Genomic DNA, 21960 nt, shown 5'->3' on the forward strand with positions numbered 1-21960 from the left:
TCAAGGAGGGAATAGATGTTGCTGTCTCTGTGTGGCTGTTAGTACTGTGAACGTCTTCTGGAGATGGCAAGCACTCTTATTCCCTTTCAGGGAGGGAATATGTAGAGAGTTTTTTGCATGCAGTGATTGTTTCTGAGAACAGATATTTGTGGGGAAAAGGCTTAGACAAGTGTCAAAGATGATGGGAAAACATATTCCAAGGTTAACTGGTAGTAAGGTTGATGTTTTCAGAGGAGCACTTGATTCCCTCTCTTGAGACCATTAAAGTATCTAGGCTAGTGCTTGAATATTAGTTTACATTGGATTTATTCTCTTATTTTCAAAGATGGGTATATATTGCAATAAACATTCTAGAAGGCCTTTTTTCTAAGTCCATTTTTATCTTTTTTAATAAGGACTCTTCCTGAACTGTTAGGAGCCATGAGTGATTTACAGAGCAGCAAAAGGGATGTGACACAAGAGGAGATCTCCTAAACACTGTATTTTACAGTGTCAGGCAGGAGAGGGGCCAAACCTTTTAAAGCAATACATCTCCTTTCCACACTGGCTGCTCTGTTGTGTATCTTCACTGCACCAATGGCAGTCTGTGGTTCAGTCTGTCTTCAATTCTTTGTATCATTCCTCTTTTGAGGAGACCCCAAGAGAAGGTATTGCCACTACCAGCAAACAATGTTGCTACTGACTGGCCAGAGAGAATTAGAACATATCTCTATAAACTGGATTTTTCCTTCTGTCCTGGAGACTCAGTATGCTCACTGTTTGGCAAACCCCTGTGCCTGTAAATTGATGCACCTTCTCTGAAGCTGAGAACATTCATTTTGTATCATGCAGAACGCAGCTAAGCCCAGTTGTGGATGACTAAAATTGCATCTCAATGGTACACTCCAACAGCAGATGTAGAGTACACATATTAGTCCACACTCCCTTAACCACTGCTGAAATTGGAGTCTGTCAAACAGATGCCTCGAAGTGGATTTAGACTCTGAGGGAAAGTGTTTCCTCTCTAAGGCCTCTCTGCACACAGTGTTCAAGGAGTTAACAGGGGAGCTACTTTGAAAATAGAGGCAGAAGGTCATTGTCGGCAACAGCAAAGACTCCTCCAGCCTGCCATGGAGAGCCTTTCACCCCTCATTTCCCACCCAGGGGATTGTAAACATTGGCTCACAGCCATGGAGTCCTACAGAACTTCTCTTTACATTCAGCATATACATTTATACATCTTAATGGAAACTGAAGCACACAAAGTTATTCTTGCGTGTCCAGGAGAGAGGGAGCTTCTGTTCAAGTTAAAGAGATGAGAGAAAGAGCCATTACTCACACTGGAATTTGAAAACATAGAGATACGCTTGTTTAGTGGTGCTTCACATGTAACATAGCTGCTGTTCTCAGGCAAACTTTCTCAACTCACAGGAATGTGTAGAATGCTGTCACTTAATCAGAATCCAGAAGAGGTCTTTTATCTGCCATTTGTTAGTAACTAGCAATATTGCTCTTATCTCATTGTCCTTTAGCCTGATGCAGTGCCCTCAGACTTGAGAACTTGTAACATGAAAGCACTCATTACCTTGAACATTTCTGTTTGTATTGTCTTAAGCTATTATCTCTTTGGCTTAAATTATTGATGCTTTGTATCAATTTTGAGAGTGTTATCTATAGAAGTCTGATCTACAACATTATTTTCACAAATAAAACATTTTATAAGTCTGTCACCACTCTGGAATAGAGTCTTCAGTGATCTAGACTAATTCAGGTCTTGTTTATGCAACCAACACAATATGTTACCTGTAAAACATTTTCCTTGGAATGTGGCTTCTTGAAAATAACATAAATTAATCATACAATCTTTAATGTTAAAATTGGGAAATAATGTCTATCAAGGTCTAGTATTGGACCAACTGTGACATTCTTGTTTTCTGCTGTATCTTTAGATAGTTAATATCAGTTCAGAAAGTCCTATAACATTTATAAGTGGAGGAAATTTTCTTTTGGTTTCTTTCAAAATTATGGGCTTCACTTAGTGCTGTGAACCCTAATTTTGGCTGCTGAGTAGTGTATCAAGTAGCAAGGGAGGAGATGTTGCTTCTTTCTCCGCAGAAGAAAGCAGAGTGTGAGTTTCATCCATTAGAAGCAGAGAGGTGGAATACAATCTGTCTAGATACAAAGTAGAATCCAGCCTGGTTTATGTAATTAATGCTTGCTTTTATTTTTATCCAGTGATGGTCTAATGTAAAATGCATACACATTCCAGAGCAGTATCCAGAAACTCGGCTCCTTGCCCCTTCCAGCTGATTGTTCTTAAGCATTCAGCTGCTTTCAGACACAGTCTTGCCCCGTGACTCATATACTCCTGGCAGAAGAGTGATTTGGCTTCAGCAAAGGCAAGGAAAGAGCTGTCACCCAAAAAAACCCTAGCCTAGTGGTCAAAGAATGTGTTTGGGTGTAGGAGATGCCAATTAAATCCCCTTCGGCTGAGTTTCCACTTCGAGATTAACCTAATAACATTTGCGCAAGATGTTAGTATAGATGCAAACATATATTGCTTCTACCACCACTCTTGGTTACAGGTTTCACCAGGTAGGGCTCCATATGGACTTTTGTTGAGAATATCCATCTACTCAGGGTATCTGTCTACCAAAAATGCATCACTCACAGTAGTGCTTTAGCTAAGCGCAGCTGCTTGTTTCTGCAGTACAGGTCTTTCTGATGCATGTGACCATCTACACGTAAGACCTGCAGACACTTTCAGAGGAAGAAGAAGAATTTGATAACTAAAGATGCCTACAAAGAGCTTCAGAACCTCAGTGGATTCTGCCCGGCATTTTACTGGTCATAAGCTCACAAAGCTACTTAAATGCGACATTCGGACAGCCTGAAGACACCTCTTACTGTTTTTGACATTTTTCTCCAGTCCTTGCTTTTGGCTGGAAATTACATGTCTATGGCAGGTCTTTGTTCTGGTGATGGTTATTTCAACTAATTTTCAACTAATTTCTAGTAATCTGTGGTATGTTTAAGTATATATGAATGCATACACCTATGCATATATTGCATCTGTGTATGGGAAGTTCAACATTTTCTTATTTTCTTGGCGTGTGCTTACAAATCTCTCTTCACATTTGTTTTTAGACAGAAAGATGTTTCATGAGGGTTTTGTTTCCCAAATGTAATTTCAAGCAATTCTTGAAAGGTACCTCATAGGAGTTTCATCTCTATGGCATCATTTACAATTTTGCTTACTTCACGTTAAAGCCATACATTTATGTAAGGCCATAGTAAAATCTACCACGTTCAGTTTCAAATGTGGAACAGATTTGTCGTATTCGGAGTTGCTCAAATTTTTTATGCCATAGGTCTAGCAAGGCCCAGCTCTGTGATAGTTGTCATGATAAGTCAGTTAAGTCTGTACCTTGTGAAGTAGTGAGGGCAGGTACATCCCAAGGGAAGTGTCTACTGCAGACAAACTGATTACTTTGCAACCCTGGGTTATCTCTGAGCTTTGTTGTAATATAGGAGTTTTTACTCTAAGCTATTATTTCACATGACCATCTCTGACAAGTGTTGTTCCAGCAGCCTTTTATCTACTACACTAGACTCTCAGTGAAATTGGTACTTTGCCTTCAGAAACAACATTAGTTTCTGAAGTTTCATTCTCAACCGAATGAAAGTAGTATCCCGTAGAATTTGTTTGCACCAAGTTTCTGCTGTCTGGACTCCCAGGCTGTCCACAGTAAAGCCTCTCACCTAGAGAACTGGCCCAGTTTCATCCATTCTTTGTGGCTTCTCTGTGCATCTCCTCCTTTTGTTCAAGATGGCTTGATAGAAGTGGGCCCGAGTTCCATGGGAGAGAGGTCTGTGGTGGCCTTCATGGTTTTGCCTCATTTAGGCTTTTTCTGGTCAGGATTGGAGTTCAACGCAGCACCCCAGGAAGTGGGAACACTTTTTCTGTCGACCAGACTCTGGTTTTCTGGTAGCAGTGGAAAGCTGGTCGTCATTATCAACTCCAGCTGTAGGTGGTAAGGCTCAGATTCTCTAGTCAGATGAGCCCAGGAAAAGGCCAGGCAGTCTCAAGGCAGCTCTGGGGGATCTTGGCACGGAGACAACCATGGTTTGGTCCTTGACACAAGTTAGAGCTCTGTGTTCTCCTGCTTCCAGGGGCAGGGCATAAGTGATGTGAGAGACTGTAGAGGAGGTGGTTGCCATTCAGTGGGAATATGCAGGGTGCTAGATGAGTTGATTTTGTGGCTTAAAGATGTAGAGGAGAGTAAAGCAACTGAAACAAAGCCCAAATGTGCTTCTAGAAGTTAGGACTGTTCCCTGAGCAAGTTAACGCCAACAGGTGACTGAGCAAATGGAAATATGCCAAATTGCTGCAGCCAGACCCAGAACCAGGTCTGTATTCCAAGGCACAGTCTCAGGCTGCCACCTTTTAAGTTTTTTTAGGGTTTTTTAGCTTTAGTTTTGTTTGGAATTGTGGAAGGAAATGTCTTCTTCTTTACAGTAGGTATTTGACTTGACCTGCATAAGAAGACAGTGGTGTTTATTTCTTTCTGCCTTTGAGGGTTTTTTTAGTTCAGAGATAGTTTATTAGAATTTGCTGTTTCAGTCTACAGATTGGATTATTGAGTCTTGGAGCATGATTGAAGAATGGCTACTTCTATTTAAAGTTTGTCACTCTCAATGTTATTATCTCTATCTGTAAATACCTTGCAGTGTAAGCACAAGTCTCATTGCATGCAAAGCTGACCATTTCTGTAAAGAATTGAGTTGTCCTGTATTCCATAGAAGGCTGCACTGCAGCTCAGAGAATAGAGAATCACGGTTTTGATTTCAATACACAAGAAGACCTGGCAAATCTGACTTCAGTGGCATCTGAATCAGGTAGTGTTCCTGATACTATTTTTGTTCCTTTCTTTTTGTATAAAGATGAAACACTTTTCACCTGAAGTCTCAAGTAGTCTTTCAGAAATGTTCTCTATATCGTCTCTGCAGAGGATTCTATGAAATACTCTGCTTAGCAGAAATATATTTCCTTTTGTGAGTTTTGAGGTAAGGTCTGAATCACTAGTGGTTGAAATGTTACCTCATGTTAAGATCCTGTTTTCCTTTCTAGTAGCTGTCCCACACAGATGTTTCATGCACAGAGACTTTTAAGGTAAAACCCACTGAACGTAGGTAAAGTGTCTTCAGCTACGCACATGATGTGCGAACACGCACGCACGCACATTCATGCCTCCTGACAACGGATGTACCTAGAAATGCTCTTCAGGAGTGCTGTCACACTGGGTGATGTGGTTCTTCCTAGAAATAAAAAAAAAAAAAGAAGAGAAAATTCTGGTTAGTTTTGTGTGTATAGAACATCTAAGAAATGAATGGCTTCTTTATTTGTCGTATTATCGTAGAGTAGATGCTAAACCGTGTTTCCTTCAAATCACAAATGCTTTAGCGTCAAAAACAGGAGATCCCATTCTAAAACAGCAACTTGATAGTGGGTGGTACATGTGATCAGGATTGCGTCTTCTATTAATAAATAATCTTTTGATTGATGATCTAACTCATGGAATGATAACAACATTCATTCCAGTTTCCATAAAGCAATTCATCAAGCTTGTGGCCAAAATGGAGACAAATATGAATAAAGAGATAAAATTGGTATTGCCATGTGAACTTCATGAGACCCACAGCACTAGAAAGGATTTCATGTTTCGTGTGCTAAATCTTTTGTGTGAAGAAGTGCTTTTTAAAAGGCACTAGAGTAGTTTGATACACACTTACTTTAAAAGGGAAACTATTTTAATGTTTCTATAAACAGACAAACTATAATAATCTTTCTCTAAGAAAGAAACATTCTCTCCAGTCATATCTATCTCTGTGATGGAACTGAAAACAGTGAAATTACAGTGGAAGAACCACTACTCAAAAGAGAAATTTAACAAATATAATTATTCGGGCAGACACTATCCCTGGAAACTAAAGCACATCATATAATGTAGCGATTATTACCTTCTCTATCACAGTTAGGAATAATAATAGGTCTTTTGAGATAGATTGAAGAGAGTCCTAGATTTGCTTTATAAATGCGGAATGCTCAGTGAATGCTCTAAGGATAGTGATAGGAAAACACAGTAAGACAGGTGCCAGCAAATAAAGGAGACACCTCCCCCTTTTCCAAAGCAGAGATGAAAAATATTTCATTGTACAAAGGCTAAAATTTAGCACATGCTAAAATCCCCTATCTTGTCCTCATTACACCTGTGTGACAAGTGGGTTTTGAACATGTTGTCTGGTTCTCTGCCTCTGCTGGAATTGTTGTGCATGGTGCTGCAGGGTGGAATGAGCCATTGTCTCTCCTCCCTTCCTCACCTCTTTTCCCCTTGCTCCTGCCTCCAGCACACTCCAGCCTTCCCCCTCCCTTGTTTCCTGGGACTCATGCACACAAAAACACATACAAAAATCATTCCTCTCTCTGGCATAGGTGTGATCCACTTCCAGGGGTCTTTGGAGTGTTCCTAGGGGGCATAGAAGTTGACATGGAGGTGGAGAATATCTTCATTGCTGGAGCAGAGCAGGGCATGGTGAAGAAGGCTGGAAATTGGGCCACCTTGGGCTGTCAGGAGGACTCAGAGCAGCACACAGGACAAGTGTTGGGTCCATGACCCTGCTCAAGTGCCGTCATGTCACACCAGCCCTCTGGATTGCCACTTCTGCCCTGCTCAGTCCTGACTGTTGGTCCATACTCCAAACTGAAGGCAATGAAACATTATTATACAAATCCTTTCTTCTCCTAAGCAGCTTTTAATATTACATTGACTTCATTTCAAGCAATGTTACACTGTCAGACCGGCTAGCCATTTCAGCATACTCAGTTCAGAAACTACATTTCTTCTTTTCAGTGTCCATGGAGTCTTTTCAATTGTGTTTCTAGCAAGTGAGAGGGAGGTGGATTAGGCAGAGACAGCCTCTCTCTGCGGTGGGGATTGAAGCCAGGCTTCAATCAATATGCTTGTCTGTAATTCTGTCCTCTCCAGCTAGTCTGTGGCAAATGTGTCAAGCTTAGTCATTCAGCTGAGAGGACTTTTTTTTACAAAACTTCAAGAAAATTCTTCAAGTTGTTTTACAGTTCCAGACCTGAAGAACAAGCCACGAAGTAGCAGGTTCACAGTGAATTTGGTAAGATTCCATTTTGAATCCTCGTGAACAGTTTGAAGCAAAAGATTTTTTGTGAAATTGGAAGACCATGAAGCTACACTAAAGAGCTTAACTCTGCATACTGTACCATATATTCTGTAGCTATGTTCCCTCATTTTACTCAAAAAGAAAGGACAAAAATAAATGAAAAACAGTCAAAAAGATGTACTGAAGATCATGTGAGAGCCTTGTTAGTGATAACTGAACAAAAAACCTGAGTTGAAGAACCATTGTAAGGAAAATAAAAAAATAAATTTGCAAGTAATCTTTCATGAGATTTAAATGCTTTAAGTAACAAAATGAGCCAGCATCTAATGACCAATATAATTAACAAAATTAGTACAAAAAGAACACCGGAGAAACAACAATCACAAAAGCAGAATATTTACAAGGAGAATTTTACTTGGATTCAAGGATACTTTATGTGAATTTAAGCATCCTGCTAATTTCTTTTGTGTCATGATTTCTGTGAAAGTTAGTGTTTTAAAAGGTTTTACAGGCCTCTTCCAAGCCCCTTCAAGAGCTAATTAGTATAGAATTAGTCTCATCCAGCTTTGGATATGTAAAAGGAAGGTGGGCCAGTCAGATTCTCCCCATGGATGGTAATCAAATGCAGTGTGTGTTCATCTGACCTGTGCAACACATTTAAGATAAAGTGAGACCAGTTGCTGGGTGAGGTGAGGAGTAGGCTATGCCTCCCCCACCTCATCAGTCTTGTGGAGCCACCTCTGAATCAGAGGAGATGAGGGAAGCATAGCAAAATGCCTTCCTTCTGGAGTGAAAGGAAGACCCGGGGCCACAGCGTGACTCACTGGCTGGTAGATTAAACAGTGCCAGAAAACATTCGTGGGTACTGGAGCTCAATTGTCTATACTGTTAAATTATTAGAATCGTTCCTGGCATGAGTTATTCCAACCAGCCCTTCCTCAGACAGTTCCTAGGCACTGGCAGTTAAGCATGGACCAAAGACCATTCCCAATAAGCAGTTTGCATGCGGTCACCTTTTTTGGGAGGCTGGGAATTTAATAATATGGACATAGGCCACTCTGTACTTTTTGGTCTCAGTGCCAAAGGAACATTTCCTGTCCCATTTAATTTCCTAGCACAGACATAGCTGCTGTGTTACAGTCTGATCCCTGCTTTGTTCATGTAGCTGTGCAACTGGGCATTGGTCTGTACTTAAAGTCTGTGGCAAACTGAAGTGTAGTCTTTTGTGTCTGTGTTACTCAACCCCATCCCTAAACCACTGTTTGTCTTAGTCTTTTTTGAACTGAATGCTATTCAGACAGCAACTATATTTGGAAAGGGCTGTATATTGTGCAGATCCATTTAAATTGAGCAGTTGTGCTAAAATGAAAATCTGTTCTGTAAAGTAAGTGGAAATTGTATGAGACTGACACAACGCCTAGATCTTCTGTTCTCTTGCTAGTGGGTAGATGCTTCCCACTAATTTGATTTTTCAGCAGAAACAGGTAATATGAAGCAAAGGACTGAAAGTCCTTGGGCTATGTGGTGCCCCATAGCCACATCTGTCAGGTATGATAAGGCAGAAAGCTTTATTTCAAAATGAAGTTCTCTTTCTTCATCTGACTCTAAATGCAGTTCTGCCCTTGCTTCTCACAGAGCACATTTCCTTCTTCAGAGAGTCAGACACTCTTTAAGTGTCAGTAGACTTTGGCAGATGTTCTTTTCCTTTCTTCTGTCTCTCAGATACGCATGTCATTTATTTTCATCATGAAGTGCTGCCTAAATCTATTAACTTTTAAACAGTTAGAAGTAGTGATCTGCAGGTACTGATACCCTTCTTACTTGGTACCATCCAGTCTTATCTGGATAGTAGAAACATTGAATGTGCACTGGAAAAGGAACTTAGTTACATCTTACATACTTCTTTCACTGTGTGAATATTTTCAGTCTGTTCATACGTAGCTGGATCTGTTAAATGCACATGTTCAGGGTACCTTCAGGACAGGCAGAGTGGGGTAAGAGGCTAAAGGGGGGGAAAGGACCTAGTTTTGCCCAGGAGCATTTGGAGCCAATTGGAAGAAGAGGACAGGGTGTGAAATTTGAGGGAACTTGGAAGTGCAAAGGAGCTGATGAGGAATGTGAGGGAAGGCAGAGCCCATGGGGTGCAGCAGGGCAGCAGGCTGTGTCCACCCAGGTGTTTGCATAGGAGCAGCAGGGAATTAGGCATGTTTGGTGATGCTGTCAGGGGACCACTGGTGTGTGTGACAGGAAGGCAGAGGCAGGCAGGGGAGAGAAGCCAGGAGGTCGTTGGACATGTGGTAAAAACCTGGCTGGTGTAAAAGAGAAGCTGAAGAGACTAGCCAGGGCAAGAAGAAGGAAGGCAGTGGAGTGAAGTTTCTTAGGTGAGGGGACTAAAATGCAACATGGCCACTAAAGTCGACAGTTTCCATAGTATTTTGGAGTCTTGCACAATTTAGGATCTCCATCAGCATGTGAACATGAATCCTTTTCCTACAGACCAATCATCATGTGCTGCATTTCATGTGTGTCAGATTTTCAAGAGAGACAGAATTTAAGTGAGATGTACTGATGCAGGTACTGATGATTTTTTTCATCCTAAAAATGGGACAATCAAGCATCTCTGTTAAGTGTGCTGTCGCTCAAGGAGACCCTGTCTCCCTGGTAGTTTGACTTACTTAAACAAAGCATTTTTTAACTCAGAACCATGCTAAAAAGGAAGTGATGACCTGCTTGTTCAGCCTCACCATATCCTGTGTTCAGAATAATTTTCATTTCTACTTCTCTGCAAATGTTATTGGAATGTCCACAAATATTTTCTTGGTTTCTATGGTAAGAGAGAGTGTGAAACTGTCAAAACCACGGCATCATACACATCATCCTGTGCTTTTCAGGAGAAGACCCTGACCACAAAAGGAGTCATCCGTGGCATTACATGTGTGTGAACTGACATTTAGTACATTTTGATCCCTTTCAAGTTCACGTTTTGAAACACAGACCTGCATGTTACAAACCATAAAGGTCATTTGATCACTTTTATAATGACACATTAATGACAGAGCATATCAAAACAGCTCAACACAGATTCCTTCCTCTCTGACTATAAGGCAGTCATGCATTAGCTGAAATTTAACTGTTAGTCTTCTGGACATCTTATATTTTACAGGTTTAGCTTTCCAAATTACTTTAAGTAAAATCTCCCCTGGAGCATAGCAGGGTGCAAATGCTTGGGGAACTTGCCAGTAAGGAGTCACATGGGAGAAGCAGCAAGTGCTGCACACTTCTGCAGCTATCTGAAAACAGCACTGTTCCCCTGAGCAAGCATGGACGTGGGCAAGAGCTGTGATATATCTCTCAGGAAAGGAGTAGCTGTCCTGTGCCACACTCATCTGGAAGGGACTTCAGTTTGGGGCATATGGTCCACAACCATACATCCCCTGGTTCTTGGCCTATGAGAGTGCAGAGCCCTAATGTTGCACGGCTCGTGGGATTGGGGAAAATAAATCATCCTTATGCTCTGTGTGAGAAGAGCCATGTGGACCTTAAACCAGGAGTCAGGAGGTTTGGTGGTATTCCCACAGATCAGAGAACACACAGCTCTTCCTCCTGACACTACACCCAGCCATTCACAAACAGTAATGGGTTGAAATTGTTATATCTAATTTCTCAAAGCAATATTACTTCAGTAAGCTTTTCCACAGATGTACTCAAAACTGCGAGAAAAAAAGCATAGTTCAGTTTAAGAGATACATCTGCATTAGGAAAAATAATGTGTTCTAGGAGGAATTATATCTGATTCAGACAGGGCATCTCCTGAGATGCCCTGACCTCTGGTTATATTTGTCTTCTTTCCTTGGAGTGAATCTCTGAAGAAACTTCTCTGGTTTTTATACAGAGAAGTGTCTCATAAAAGCATCGCTGGTATGGTAGCAAATCAGGAACAAAATAAATGGAGCTAAGTAATAAGAAAATACTGACATTTAGCTGATGGTCATATATTGTTATGGCTGGATTATAACTGTATTCAGGAGTGGAATACTCCTGTGGTTCTGAGATTATATTCTAGCAAGGTAGAAGCTCACACAGGACTCAGCAGAAGCTCCTTATATTCTTCTGCAGATATCCTGAAGAGACAGTCAGCCTCATCTGTATTTGGTCTACTTGTGGGATACAAAAGGCTAAATATAAACTGTCCCATCTCTGTTGTGGGTTCAGTGAGCAGGACTTATCAAAGTACATTGATGGAGCAGTGCCAGTAAAATTCCCACTGGGTCCCTACAATGAGTTGTGACATAACCACCAGGACAAGAACAGCCTAAAAGCCGGCACTTTATGTGGCACATGTCTGTGGGAAAGAGTGTGTCATTTGAACATACAGTTTGAGAGAAGTTACTGCTGGTCTGACCAGCAGCACATGGGCAGAGACAGTCACACAACTGTAAAGGTCAGGAGTCTGCCAGGAATCCTTGTGCTGTGTTGCTTTGTTAAAAACTGACAGTTTAGGATTCCTTTGTGTGCCAGGAAACCACAGTAGACAGCACTGATGCCTTTGGTAAGGGACAGCTTTGAGAAGGGTTTGACTTAATCTGTATCCAACTGATTAAAAAAAAAAAAATTATAATTTCTTCAGTTTCTTCAGATGCAATGTTTTAGGCAGGTCAACATGTTTACCCTAATTGGCCCATGCACTTGAGTTAACCCAATTTCTTTTTTAGAAAATAGTACATAAACCATAAAGGGCTGAGAACAGACATGCCGTGGGTTCTGATTTGTCCTATGGGTAAACCCACAGTATTCCCTGGCTTGTTTGTTTCCACTTTGGCTCTGGTGACTACATCTGCATTCAGAAAAGTTAGGAAAACAGGGCCTTGTTCAGTTGACTAACATTTGCCTTGTGGAGAGTTCAGATCTCTACTGGAAAGGGTTTGAGGTCTGTAAGCTGCAAAACCTTCAAAGAGTTTCTGGTAATGTGATGTGGTACTATGATTGTCACACCCATGCTGTCCTCTGATACTATAGTTTTGTTGTACCCTGAATTGCAATGTTCTTGTCAAGAAATGGGCTCCCATCCTAAGTCATCATCACTGCAGCTATGGATACGGAGATTTTTTCCACAAAGGACCCTTTTCTAGGTGCTGGCTAAACGACTTTGCGCTAATATGTGATTTTTTGCAATACAGATTAAACTAAGTGGAAGCTGTACATACAGCACTTAGGAGGTTGTAGTTCTGCAGCTAAGCACTCTCTTTTCTGTTCCTTTTTGTTTTGCAGGTTGTTACTTTATGGTATAGAGCTCCTGAGGTCTTGCTTCAGTCCAGTTATGCAACAGCAGTTGATCTTTGGAGTGTTGGCTGCATATTTGCAGAAATGTTCCGTCGAAAGTAAGAAATACAGTTTTATTTTCTTCATGCTTTTAATTTGAAAAAATGTGCAGTAGTGACTGTTACAATATACCAAGTCATGTTTATATTGGAAAGGCCTGACAGGATGTTTTATTTGCAGTGCAAAATATAAATGCCCATTGCAGTTTCATATTTGTTGCTATCTTGAAGTCTCTTTTGATGGGATTCTCAGCTCTTGGTAAAAACTGCATGAGCATTGTTTTATTCTGGTTGAACCTGAATCCAAATGCAGATAAAACCAGGTAAGAGAGAGGCTGCCAATCAATTTGAGTGGAGCTGGATTCTGAAAAGGATTTACCTTGAGGAAGGGAGGGCACTGTGGTCAGCAGAGTCTTCTTCCTCTGCAGTTTGTGCATTGAAGCATCAGGTGTTTGCTTGTAGTCTACTCTTAGGATATTTGAGATTGAAGAAGTTGCTGTAAAGTTGTTTTCTAGAGGTGAGATTTTTTAAGAATAACTTACGTAGCCTGAGGGTAAGATAACGGACATGTTAAATGTAGTTAACCCCATCCTCCAAAGATAAATGGCTTTTTTTTTTAACTGATTATATGAAATCAGAACTATCTCAATACAAAATATTACAGCTGGATGCAGGTGAGCTGTGAATTCAAGAGCCCCTCTTGTGTACTGTTCTTTGCCTGTGGAAAGACACTGATGTGCAGGATGTACCATGTAGGGTGTGGAGAGGAACAAACCTGCAAGAATTTTAACGGGTAAATCAGTCTTGATACTAATCCAATTACTTGAATTTTGGTTGAGCTAAAAGCAAAAAGTGCATGTTGTCATTACCTGGGTGATCTCCATGTAGAAACTGTATAGCATTTTGTTACACCCATGGTGAAGCCAAAGGATATCCAGAAAGAAAATGTGAAAGAAAAATACATACTGGGTCACCTAAAACCCAAAATCAGTACAATTCACAAGGACATGCAGTGCTATAAGGGCCTTGAGAAACAACTATGTAATTTATACAGTAAGTTCAAATACTAATTGAAGTCTTGCAAAATAACTTCGGGATTTTACTACTTATTAATGTTATATGGAAAAATCATTTTTCTTGGGCTTCTTGCCTGGTCAAATGGCCTGGGTAGAGTTATCCTCCACCCTCTCTGACTCAGAAATGAAGTCAGAAAATGAGAGAAAAAAAGAGTGAGGATTTTAGGAATATCACTTAAACTCTCCATTGCAAACTTTTAAAGATTTCAGTCTTAGCCCATATACTGACACATTCTCAATAGTATTAAGCCGATGATAGTTTTTCTGATTCAAATAGCAGAGTCAAAAGCTTCATTTTAGCTTTTGCAATAAAGGTGATACAGGGCATAAAATGAACGCAGCACTTTTTTACATGCTCCTAACTTTTTTTTTTTCCTCTAATTTAATTTGAAGCATTTTGTCAGAGAAGAAATACTGCCATATGAAAACTCCACCAATTTAATTTTATTTTTTCTTGTAAGGGCTTATGAGCTTTTTTGAATCTCCAAATCCACACAGTAAATTAAACTTTCTACTTACATATAAATGCAAATATTACATTAATACTACAAAATCAGTATTTTTTTTCTTATAGAAATGAATCTTATTTGAACCAGAGTTTGATAAAACCAGGACTTCCATTTTTCTTGCCAGATGTAGGGTCAGTCTGACATTCTCAATCTTACATACTCAGACTGTCAAAAACTGTAGAGGTCAGGAATCTGCCAAGTCTGTATGTACTATGTTCTTTTATCACAAACATTATGACTTTTACATGCTTCAGTGTACAAGCATGATTTGGAAGACTGTTCTCAAGGTTCTTTGCCATAAACCACAGCAAACAGCCCTAAATGGTGGCTCTTTGGGTTAACATTGCATTACTCTCTGCATGATCTGTGTTGTCTTCTGGATTCTTCTGATACATTGGGAAAGAAAGCCCCTATTACTGTGACCTTGCTAGCAATAAAATGTAAAATTTTGAAAACTCCAAGGAGTATATGCAAAAGATTGAATAAATGCAATAGCAATTTTGCTAGAAAATGGTAATGCCCATGGGTAATGACCAGTCTGTATTTCCACTGGTGTTGGGAGGATAAAAATATGAGAATGCCGCTAAAACTTCACGTGATTAACATGGGTTTGATATTAAAACAACCTCTTTGTTTTGCTGTCCTACTGGGTACTTTTTGCCTTCTTTTCCTACTCTCTTTTGCTTTCTCTTTTAAAGACCTTAAAGGTCTGTCATTTTTCAGAAACATACTGAGACTTCTGTGGGCATTTTTATATCCCAAGGGTTTCACTGGAACGGGTTTCATAATAAAACACTATACAGCATCACAAAAGATACCAAAATCCTGTTTATGTCAAGGCGGCTTTGGACAGTTTGAGTTTGCTTGAATAGAACTTTGTAGGCTGTCACAAACACAGTGAGGGTGCTTTAAGCCTGGATAAGTGCAGGAGAAAAGTGAGCTCTGTATGAATGGTCTAGTCTGTATGTTACAGGTTACTATGTCTTTTAAGTGGATGGCACCTCAGTTAAAATCACCCTTAATCTAAAAAAAATTAAGACAAATACAAGCCAAATATTTAGTTAAGAAGTAGATCTGAAATACACAGAAGTGTAAAAAGGACTGGGACACACAAAAAAATAAATATATCTCTGTCCAGACACACCTAGAGTAAATTTGAACATCTCTCTCATCTTGGCTGATTCAGCTAAGCAAATTACACTTTCCAGCTCTTTTCCTCCTGCAGTCTGAGGTTTGTATAAAGTCATAGCTCTTTTAAAACTGAACATTTTAATTTTGGTACGGATTTATAGGCTTCTGCAGAGATGAACGCATAGAGTTTGTATCCTAAAATCCCTCAGTTAGATTTCCAAGGATCCTATTCTATTTACAAACCAGCAATAAACTGCCCAATACTCAGGTGTATGTGTTATGTACACAGAAACAATTCTGCTTTTTGTGTCTTTTCTGCCTATATGCACTGCTGATGACAGCACCTCCAAAATAAACTTTACTTCAAAAATTCCTTGTATGACAGCTCAAGTTTTTAAATGTCCTGTTTAATTAAGCAGTTTGCAGTGACTTCTAGACATTTGGATGGAGTGCCATTATATAACGAAAGAGTAAATGTATTTGTCATAGTGCCCGTTTTCTTTGTGATTTAAAAGCTCTGGTGCATGGATAGTAAAATCTACTAGGGGAAATGGTAAGCTATGCTATATGGCTTGGTACCATATGAGAGAGTCCTTCAGAGATAGAGCTGGCATGATTGACAGGGGCCTGAGGGCGTGGGGACATCATTCGGCTTTTTTTTTAATGTTTAAAGATTTCAATTACTTATAAAAGGATACACTTTGAGGCTGAGCATTTTCCAGGCCAATAGGAAAGGGCTTTGTACCTTCTACTTGGTGAATACCTCCTTAAAGAGAAAGGCAAAAATGGGAATAGCATCCACTTCTGTCTGGATACATAAAACTCCTCCAGCTGGCTCGAGGAGTGTGGGCAGCTCCTAAGCAGGAAGCTGTGACCAGTGTTTTAGGGAAGAAGAGAATGTCTTCTTACTTCCGTTAGGTAATACTTAAGCCAGGTGAATGAGAGTAAAAGGGAAAAAAGCATGGAATTCCAGATCAGATCTGTCTGAAATGCTCTCTAAAAAAACTTGAATCACCAGTCTTGGATTCTCTTCTGAGTTGGTAGTTGTGAGAAAAAGTGTCAGAATGTTTGGTGCTTCATTCTTAGTGCATCTATACCTGCCCTGTTTTCAGAACCATGCTCCTGTGTGATTTCAATGCTGCACAGACTAGGAGGTTGGTAGGTGTGCCTGTGGGACTCAGGAGTAAGGCTATCTATGTAACAATTCCAGCTAGGCATATTTAACTATAATATTAAACAGGCAACTGAGTTTGTCTCCCTTTGGTGTAAATACAGAGCTAAAAATCATCAGGAGAGACTGTCAGTTTTTATTGCCTCTGTTATATTCACAGCACAGTCAAGCTGAAAAAGTCATATGCTAGGGGGTGGCTGGTGTTGTGACTGCATGTTTACAGGCACCAATTCAAATCCAAAACTGGAAAGACAATCCTCTCCCAAAACTCTTTTCCACCTCCCTAAACCAAAAGTAAAACAGTATTATCTCAGTGCAACAAGCTTCATCTGTCCAGGAGGGAAATTAGTTCCATTCACATGGGTTTCTTACTGAAACTGTCCATGCACCAGCTCCATGGTGTTTTAATCGGCCTTCTGTGGTAAAATCATCAGTCCCAGAAATTCATAAGCCACAAGATTGGCATGAATAGTATGAGGTTATTATTTATTCATTTTTAAATATTAAATCATGTTTTTAGCAGTTGTCTCATTTTTCAGCCTAGTCTGTCAACTCTTAATATATGTGAGACAGTTATTGCATCACCAACTGTGCTTGAAAATTCTAACAGCAGATAAGAGATGTGTGACGCTGCTAAAATACCTGTGGTGGGCCAAGTTCCCTGGTGGATACAAACAGCAGGGAAACAAGCTGTTGGCATATAAGTCATCTTTCAATGGTATAAATTTGTCCAATTAGAGGAGTTACATCATTGTGTGTAGAAAAAAAATGTGAGCTTGGAACTTTGTTGTTCTAGATAATGTATACTGATGTGATAATGTCAAAACTCTGGATTTGGGACCTACAGGCTGCCTAGAATCATAAAACATCAGGTTTTAAAAAACTAGCAGTACACATATTCATTCTTAGGTACAATGTCTTAGGGTAGTGAGTAATTGTAAATCATCTAAAGCACTAAAATACAGTAAATCTTTATTCCCTTTCCAAACAAGCCATAAGTTATTAGTACAGTTTGAAGTGGGGTCACCAGATCCATTGCATGTACTTTCCTGTGTCAACTACAGAACCAGGTGGTAGAATGGGTCGGTTGGAAGGGGACCATGAGAATCGTGTGTCCAGCAGGACTGGGGAAGTGATTTTCCTGCTGTAGTCAGACCTCCCCAGGTGAGGTCACATCTTGATTGCTGTGTTCCATTCTGGGTCCCTTACTTCAAAAAGGACACTGAGATGCTGGAGGGTGTCCAGAGAAGGGAAATGGAGCTGGTGAAGAGTCTAGAAAATATGTCCCATGAGAAGCAGCTGAGGGAACTGGGGTTGTGGAGAAAAGGAGACTCGGGGCGGGACCTCAGTGCTCTCTACAGCTGCCTGTAAGGAGATTGTGGTGAGGTGGGGGCCAGTCTATTTTACCATGTCCCAAGTGAAAGAACAAGAGGAAATGGCTGTAGGCTGAGCCAGGGAAGGTTCAGATTAGATACTAGAAAAAAACATTCAGTCCAAGAATGGTCAGGCGTTGAAATAAGTTGTCCAGGGAGACAGTGGAGTCACTGTCTCTGGAAGTGTTCAGGAGATGGATGTGGCACTTGGGGCTATAGCTCAGGAGTGATTATGGTGGTGCTGGATTGGTGATTGGACTGGATGCTCTTCAAGGCCTCCTCCAACCGCAGTGCTCCTGTGATTCTGAGAAGGGAGATCCACTCAGAATGTGCCCCTCACTTCTTTCTCTACCTGACTCATGAGCGAAGAAAGAGTAGCAGAGTCAGCTCTGCAGCTGAAGTTTCAATTAACGCTTTGTGGGATGAAGATAGTCAAGTGGTTGCAGAAAGAAATAGCCAAGTGTAACAGGATCACCTTTTTTTAAGCTGTGTCCAAAACTTGATAGGGAAGTATGAACAGCCATTGAGTGAAAAGACTGACTTTTTAGCCGGATCGTGCAGTGAAGTCTTGGCTTCACTGAAATTGTTGTTGAAATTAACCCTGTCTTCAGAGGGGATTGTAACCTCTTCAGAAACAATTCAGTGTGACAGGGTGGCACAAAGAGTGGCAAAGCTATTCTCTGTTAATGTGCACAGTACAGTGCTTGAAGTGATCGCAGTAAAAGACAGTGCTGCAAACTGACAAGGCAGGAGAGGGTGTTGCATAGTGGTGTCCCCAGCTTCCATGCCTTCCACTTCTTTCAGTCATACTGTACAACCTTTCAACTGTCTCATCTATGATATAAACCCAGGACTGTGAGACTTTTGTTCAAAACAGGGGTTGCAGTGTATGTGAGAGCTATGAAGAACTGTGAATGGAGAGCTGAGGCAAAGGGTGGAATTCTCAGTCTCTCGTCTGGGCTTCATGAGGCTGCATAGCACAAGCAAAAGAGTTTGTGTAAGTTAAATTTGCCCCAATTTAAGCCACTCTGGGAGTATGATTATTGTTACCTGTCTGCTAAAATACCACACACACAAACACAGGCACAAAAAGGTAGCTACAAAGGAAGTCAAGCCATGAGTATGTGAGCTACTGTATGCATGTCCTTATCCAGAGAAAGATGTGCAACTCCCATTTGTTACCAGAGGCAACAAAGTGATAACTTGTAACAGAGCCTGCAGTTCCCTGGTGCTTTGTATGGGACAGGCAGCTTTTCTCTCTCCAAAGAGATCTGCAGTCCAGTTCTTCCTTGAGTCTGTCCTAACTAGCATCAGTTTCACCTTGCGCTCATTTGGTCTGAGTTAGCTGTTCTGTAGGTGCTAATCTCTCACAGCTACAGGCTTTTAAGGCTGCACTTTCAAAAAAAAAAAAAAAAAAAAGATATACATCTGGCAACATGTGTTCAACAGAGTGCCACAGGTTCTCAATGGCTTAAGTGTATTCTTCATTCGGAGATTGAAGTAAAGAGGACAGTGGGCTTTGGGGAAAATTGTTCACAGAAATGCTGCTATTGCAGAGAATTGCTTGGAAATTTAAAAGTACTGTGCCCTCTACTCCTGACAAAGTCTAGGTTGGTAATTCCTTATGATGAGTTGTTTTGCCGTTGAGTGGTCTTGAGGAATAGTCAATCTGTAACCTTGCAAATGCATACCCAACAGGGGGGTTGTTTATGTGTGCTAAATGACCATCACTTCAAATTAGGTAACAGGATATCATTATTTAAATTTTTATTTCCATTAATGTTATTCAATTACCCAAACCATTGGGAAAGCAGAAACATTTTTTTATAGCCTGTAATCAACAGTAAAGAATCATACACTGAAACATTGTCATCAAAATACTTTGCAATTGAATACAGAGCTGGTTTTTCTAAGTACAGGACATATTCCTGCCGCAACCCAAGTGCATCAGTGATGTGACTGTAGATACTTGGGTTTGGATGGGAGCAGAACAGAGAAACTACATATTTATATAAACCACCATAAACAGAACTGTCTCAAACTGAAATCAGTTGATAAACAGCATGACTTCTATAGGGAAGAATTATATTCGTTGTCTTTCTAAAATTATCTTTATTTGCACACCATTGTGAATTGTCAGCAGACTGATATTTTAACTTCTTCCTGTGTGTATGGATATTGCAGATGAAATTCTGTACATACAAGAACAGTACCATGAACACAGTCTGAAAAGAGGCTCTGAAGATAATAAGGAGCCTCTAAAATATGAATATTGCCATGCAGCAAATTGTGAGGCATATTTCTACAACACAGTATCATTTCCAATGCATCTTACTTCCTTGTCAGTTATTTTCCTGTGCTTCTGTGTATCTGATCATTTAGTCCTCACTGTTTTAAGTGGGCATAGTAGCTATGCAGCAGTAGGAATATTTGGCTTTGCCTACTAGATCCTGTATTCCTCCATATGGAAAATTTCTACTTCTTTTCAGTTCTTAGTTTAACTTTTCCTTCTCATGCTGTGTACTCTTATTTTCAACACATTTCTGAAATGTCTTTCAAAAGCAGAGAGAAAATCTGTAATATATTTTTAGTCTTCTTTAGGTTGGAAAGGAAGACTAGAGACAGCAGCAGAGGAATCTGTTAACAAAAGAAAAAATAGGATGTATAACTGGATGTTGGGAGGAAAGGTATAATAAAACCAAGACAGTAGAGACATGGCAAAAAGCAACTGAGTAAGTACAGCCACGAATGCTGCTTTTAAGTTAGGCTTTCCATATAAACTGCCAAACATTTTAAATGTGGTTTAAGAGAGAACTGTTCTCTTTATCATGCAGCAATTTAAACACAGACCTTGCAATCACATTATCTGGTGTTTTCCAGTGAACCTTAAACCAACATATCTAGTGGACCAAGAGCTCCAAAGTGTAATCATTCACTTGTGTGCTTGCTTACAGTTAGATCTTGGTAGCAGAAAGAACTAAAATAACAAGTTTTTTCTTCTGTTTTGTCTTTTGTTCTAACAAGCAATGGTGGATGTTGCAGCTTAGAACTGTAAAAGCTACACAGCTTAATTTGCAGCCTTTGAACCAAAGTACTGTATGATTCTGGCCTGAGTTTGTTTCTGCCATTTTTGGAAATCATCTTGTTTTCTTACAAGAATGATTTAAGTTGTAAGTGCCATAAAAGTTCACCACAGTCCAGACCAACTGTACTGGGAGAAGGTTTGTTCCTTAGAAGGATCTTGTCAGCATTCAAAATTCTGTGCTTTGCACTTTTCATCCTTTCTTCTTATGCCGTTCATGTGCATAAGGGTGTGTGGGAGGCTGATCATTTTTCCAAACTAGACCTAAATAAAACGGGATTTTTTTTCCTCCCCAGATAAGTGGCCAGCCTATTACGAAAATTTTTTTCAAGTATTTTTAAAGTTCAGTGGACACAAGCCACAGTTTAACTTAGTGACCTTAGTGATCTGATGGAACAACAATGACATTCTGCTTCACACTTAAGGAAACTTAACATAAAAGGAAGCAGAAGACTGCACTTGTTCATGTTATTCCAGCTTTTTGGATAATGAGGATTATTTTCTGTTTACCTGACCTCCAAGGCAGAACTTGCATTGGCTTAAGGCAAAGGATAAACACACCTTAATAGAGAAGAGGGTGAACAGTCAGAATAATGCCATAATTATCGAGTAAGAAATAGATGTGTTTCCAAGACAGCATCACCTCATTGAAAGTAAAATACCATGTTGGTTTTAGCTCACATTTTCCCTCAAGCCTTTTCTAGTTGATATCTGTTTGTCTGCAGTTTGGGTGATTGATAGCCGTTAGTCAAATCCAGTAACTGTATGGGTTTGTGGTTGGAGATGGGTGGTAAGTGCCAGGCCATTCACTTGTGGTTTTGCTTCTAGTTTCCAGCTGTGCCAGACTTTCAGTCAGAGGAATAGATCTGTTGGTAAGGGAAACCGTTGATAAACCATATAAACCAAAAACTGCCGCTACCCATGACAAAAAAACGGAAGGGAGCCCTGAAGCAGTGGTACAAAGCCCCACAGAAATGATGTTAGCTGACCGAGTTTAATTTGACTGTTTGGTTCAGGTGTGGGGTCATGTCAGGCAAGGCAGTGGCCAAGGGACCAGGACCGGGTGGCTCTGGGCTGGCAGCCAGTGGCTGCACACAGCCCAAGCCCAGATAGCACCTCATGAGAGA

The 21960-nt window shown here is 40.3% G+C and overlaps 1 protein-coding gene across 6 annotated transcripts in view; it reads left to right on the forward strand.

Moving 5' to 3' along the window:
* LOC136297565 (cyclin-dependent kinase 6) overlaps positions 1-21960 on the forward strand; it is a 155605-nt gene that overhangs the window by 82266 nt on the left and 51379 nt on the right. For all 6 annotated transcript variants that reach the window (XM_066197582.1, XM_066197556.1, XM_066197575.1 and 3 more), the window contains exon 5: positions 12442-12551. In XM_066197582.1, coding sequence (XP_066053679.1) covers positions 12442-12551 — 110 coding nt within the window. The remainder of the gene's footprint in view (positions 1-12441; positions 12552-21960) is intronic.

This window comes from Chamaea fasciata, unplaced genomic scaffold (assembly GCF_029207755.1).
Source record: "Chamaea fasciata isolate MVZ Bird 193981 ecotype frontalis unplaced genomic scaffold, bChaFas1.0.hap1 SCAF_1, whole genome shotgun sequence".
Classification (NCBI taxonomy): Eukaryota; Metazoa; Chordata; class Aves; order Passeriformes; family Sylviidae; genus Chamaea; species Chamaea fasciata.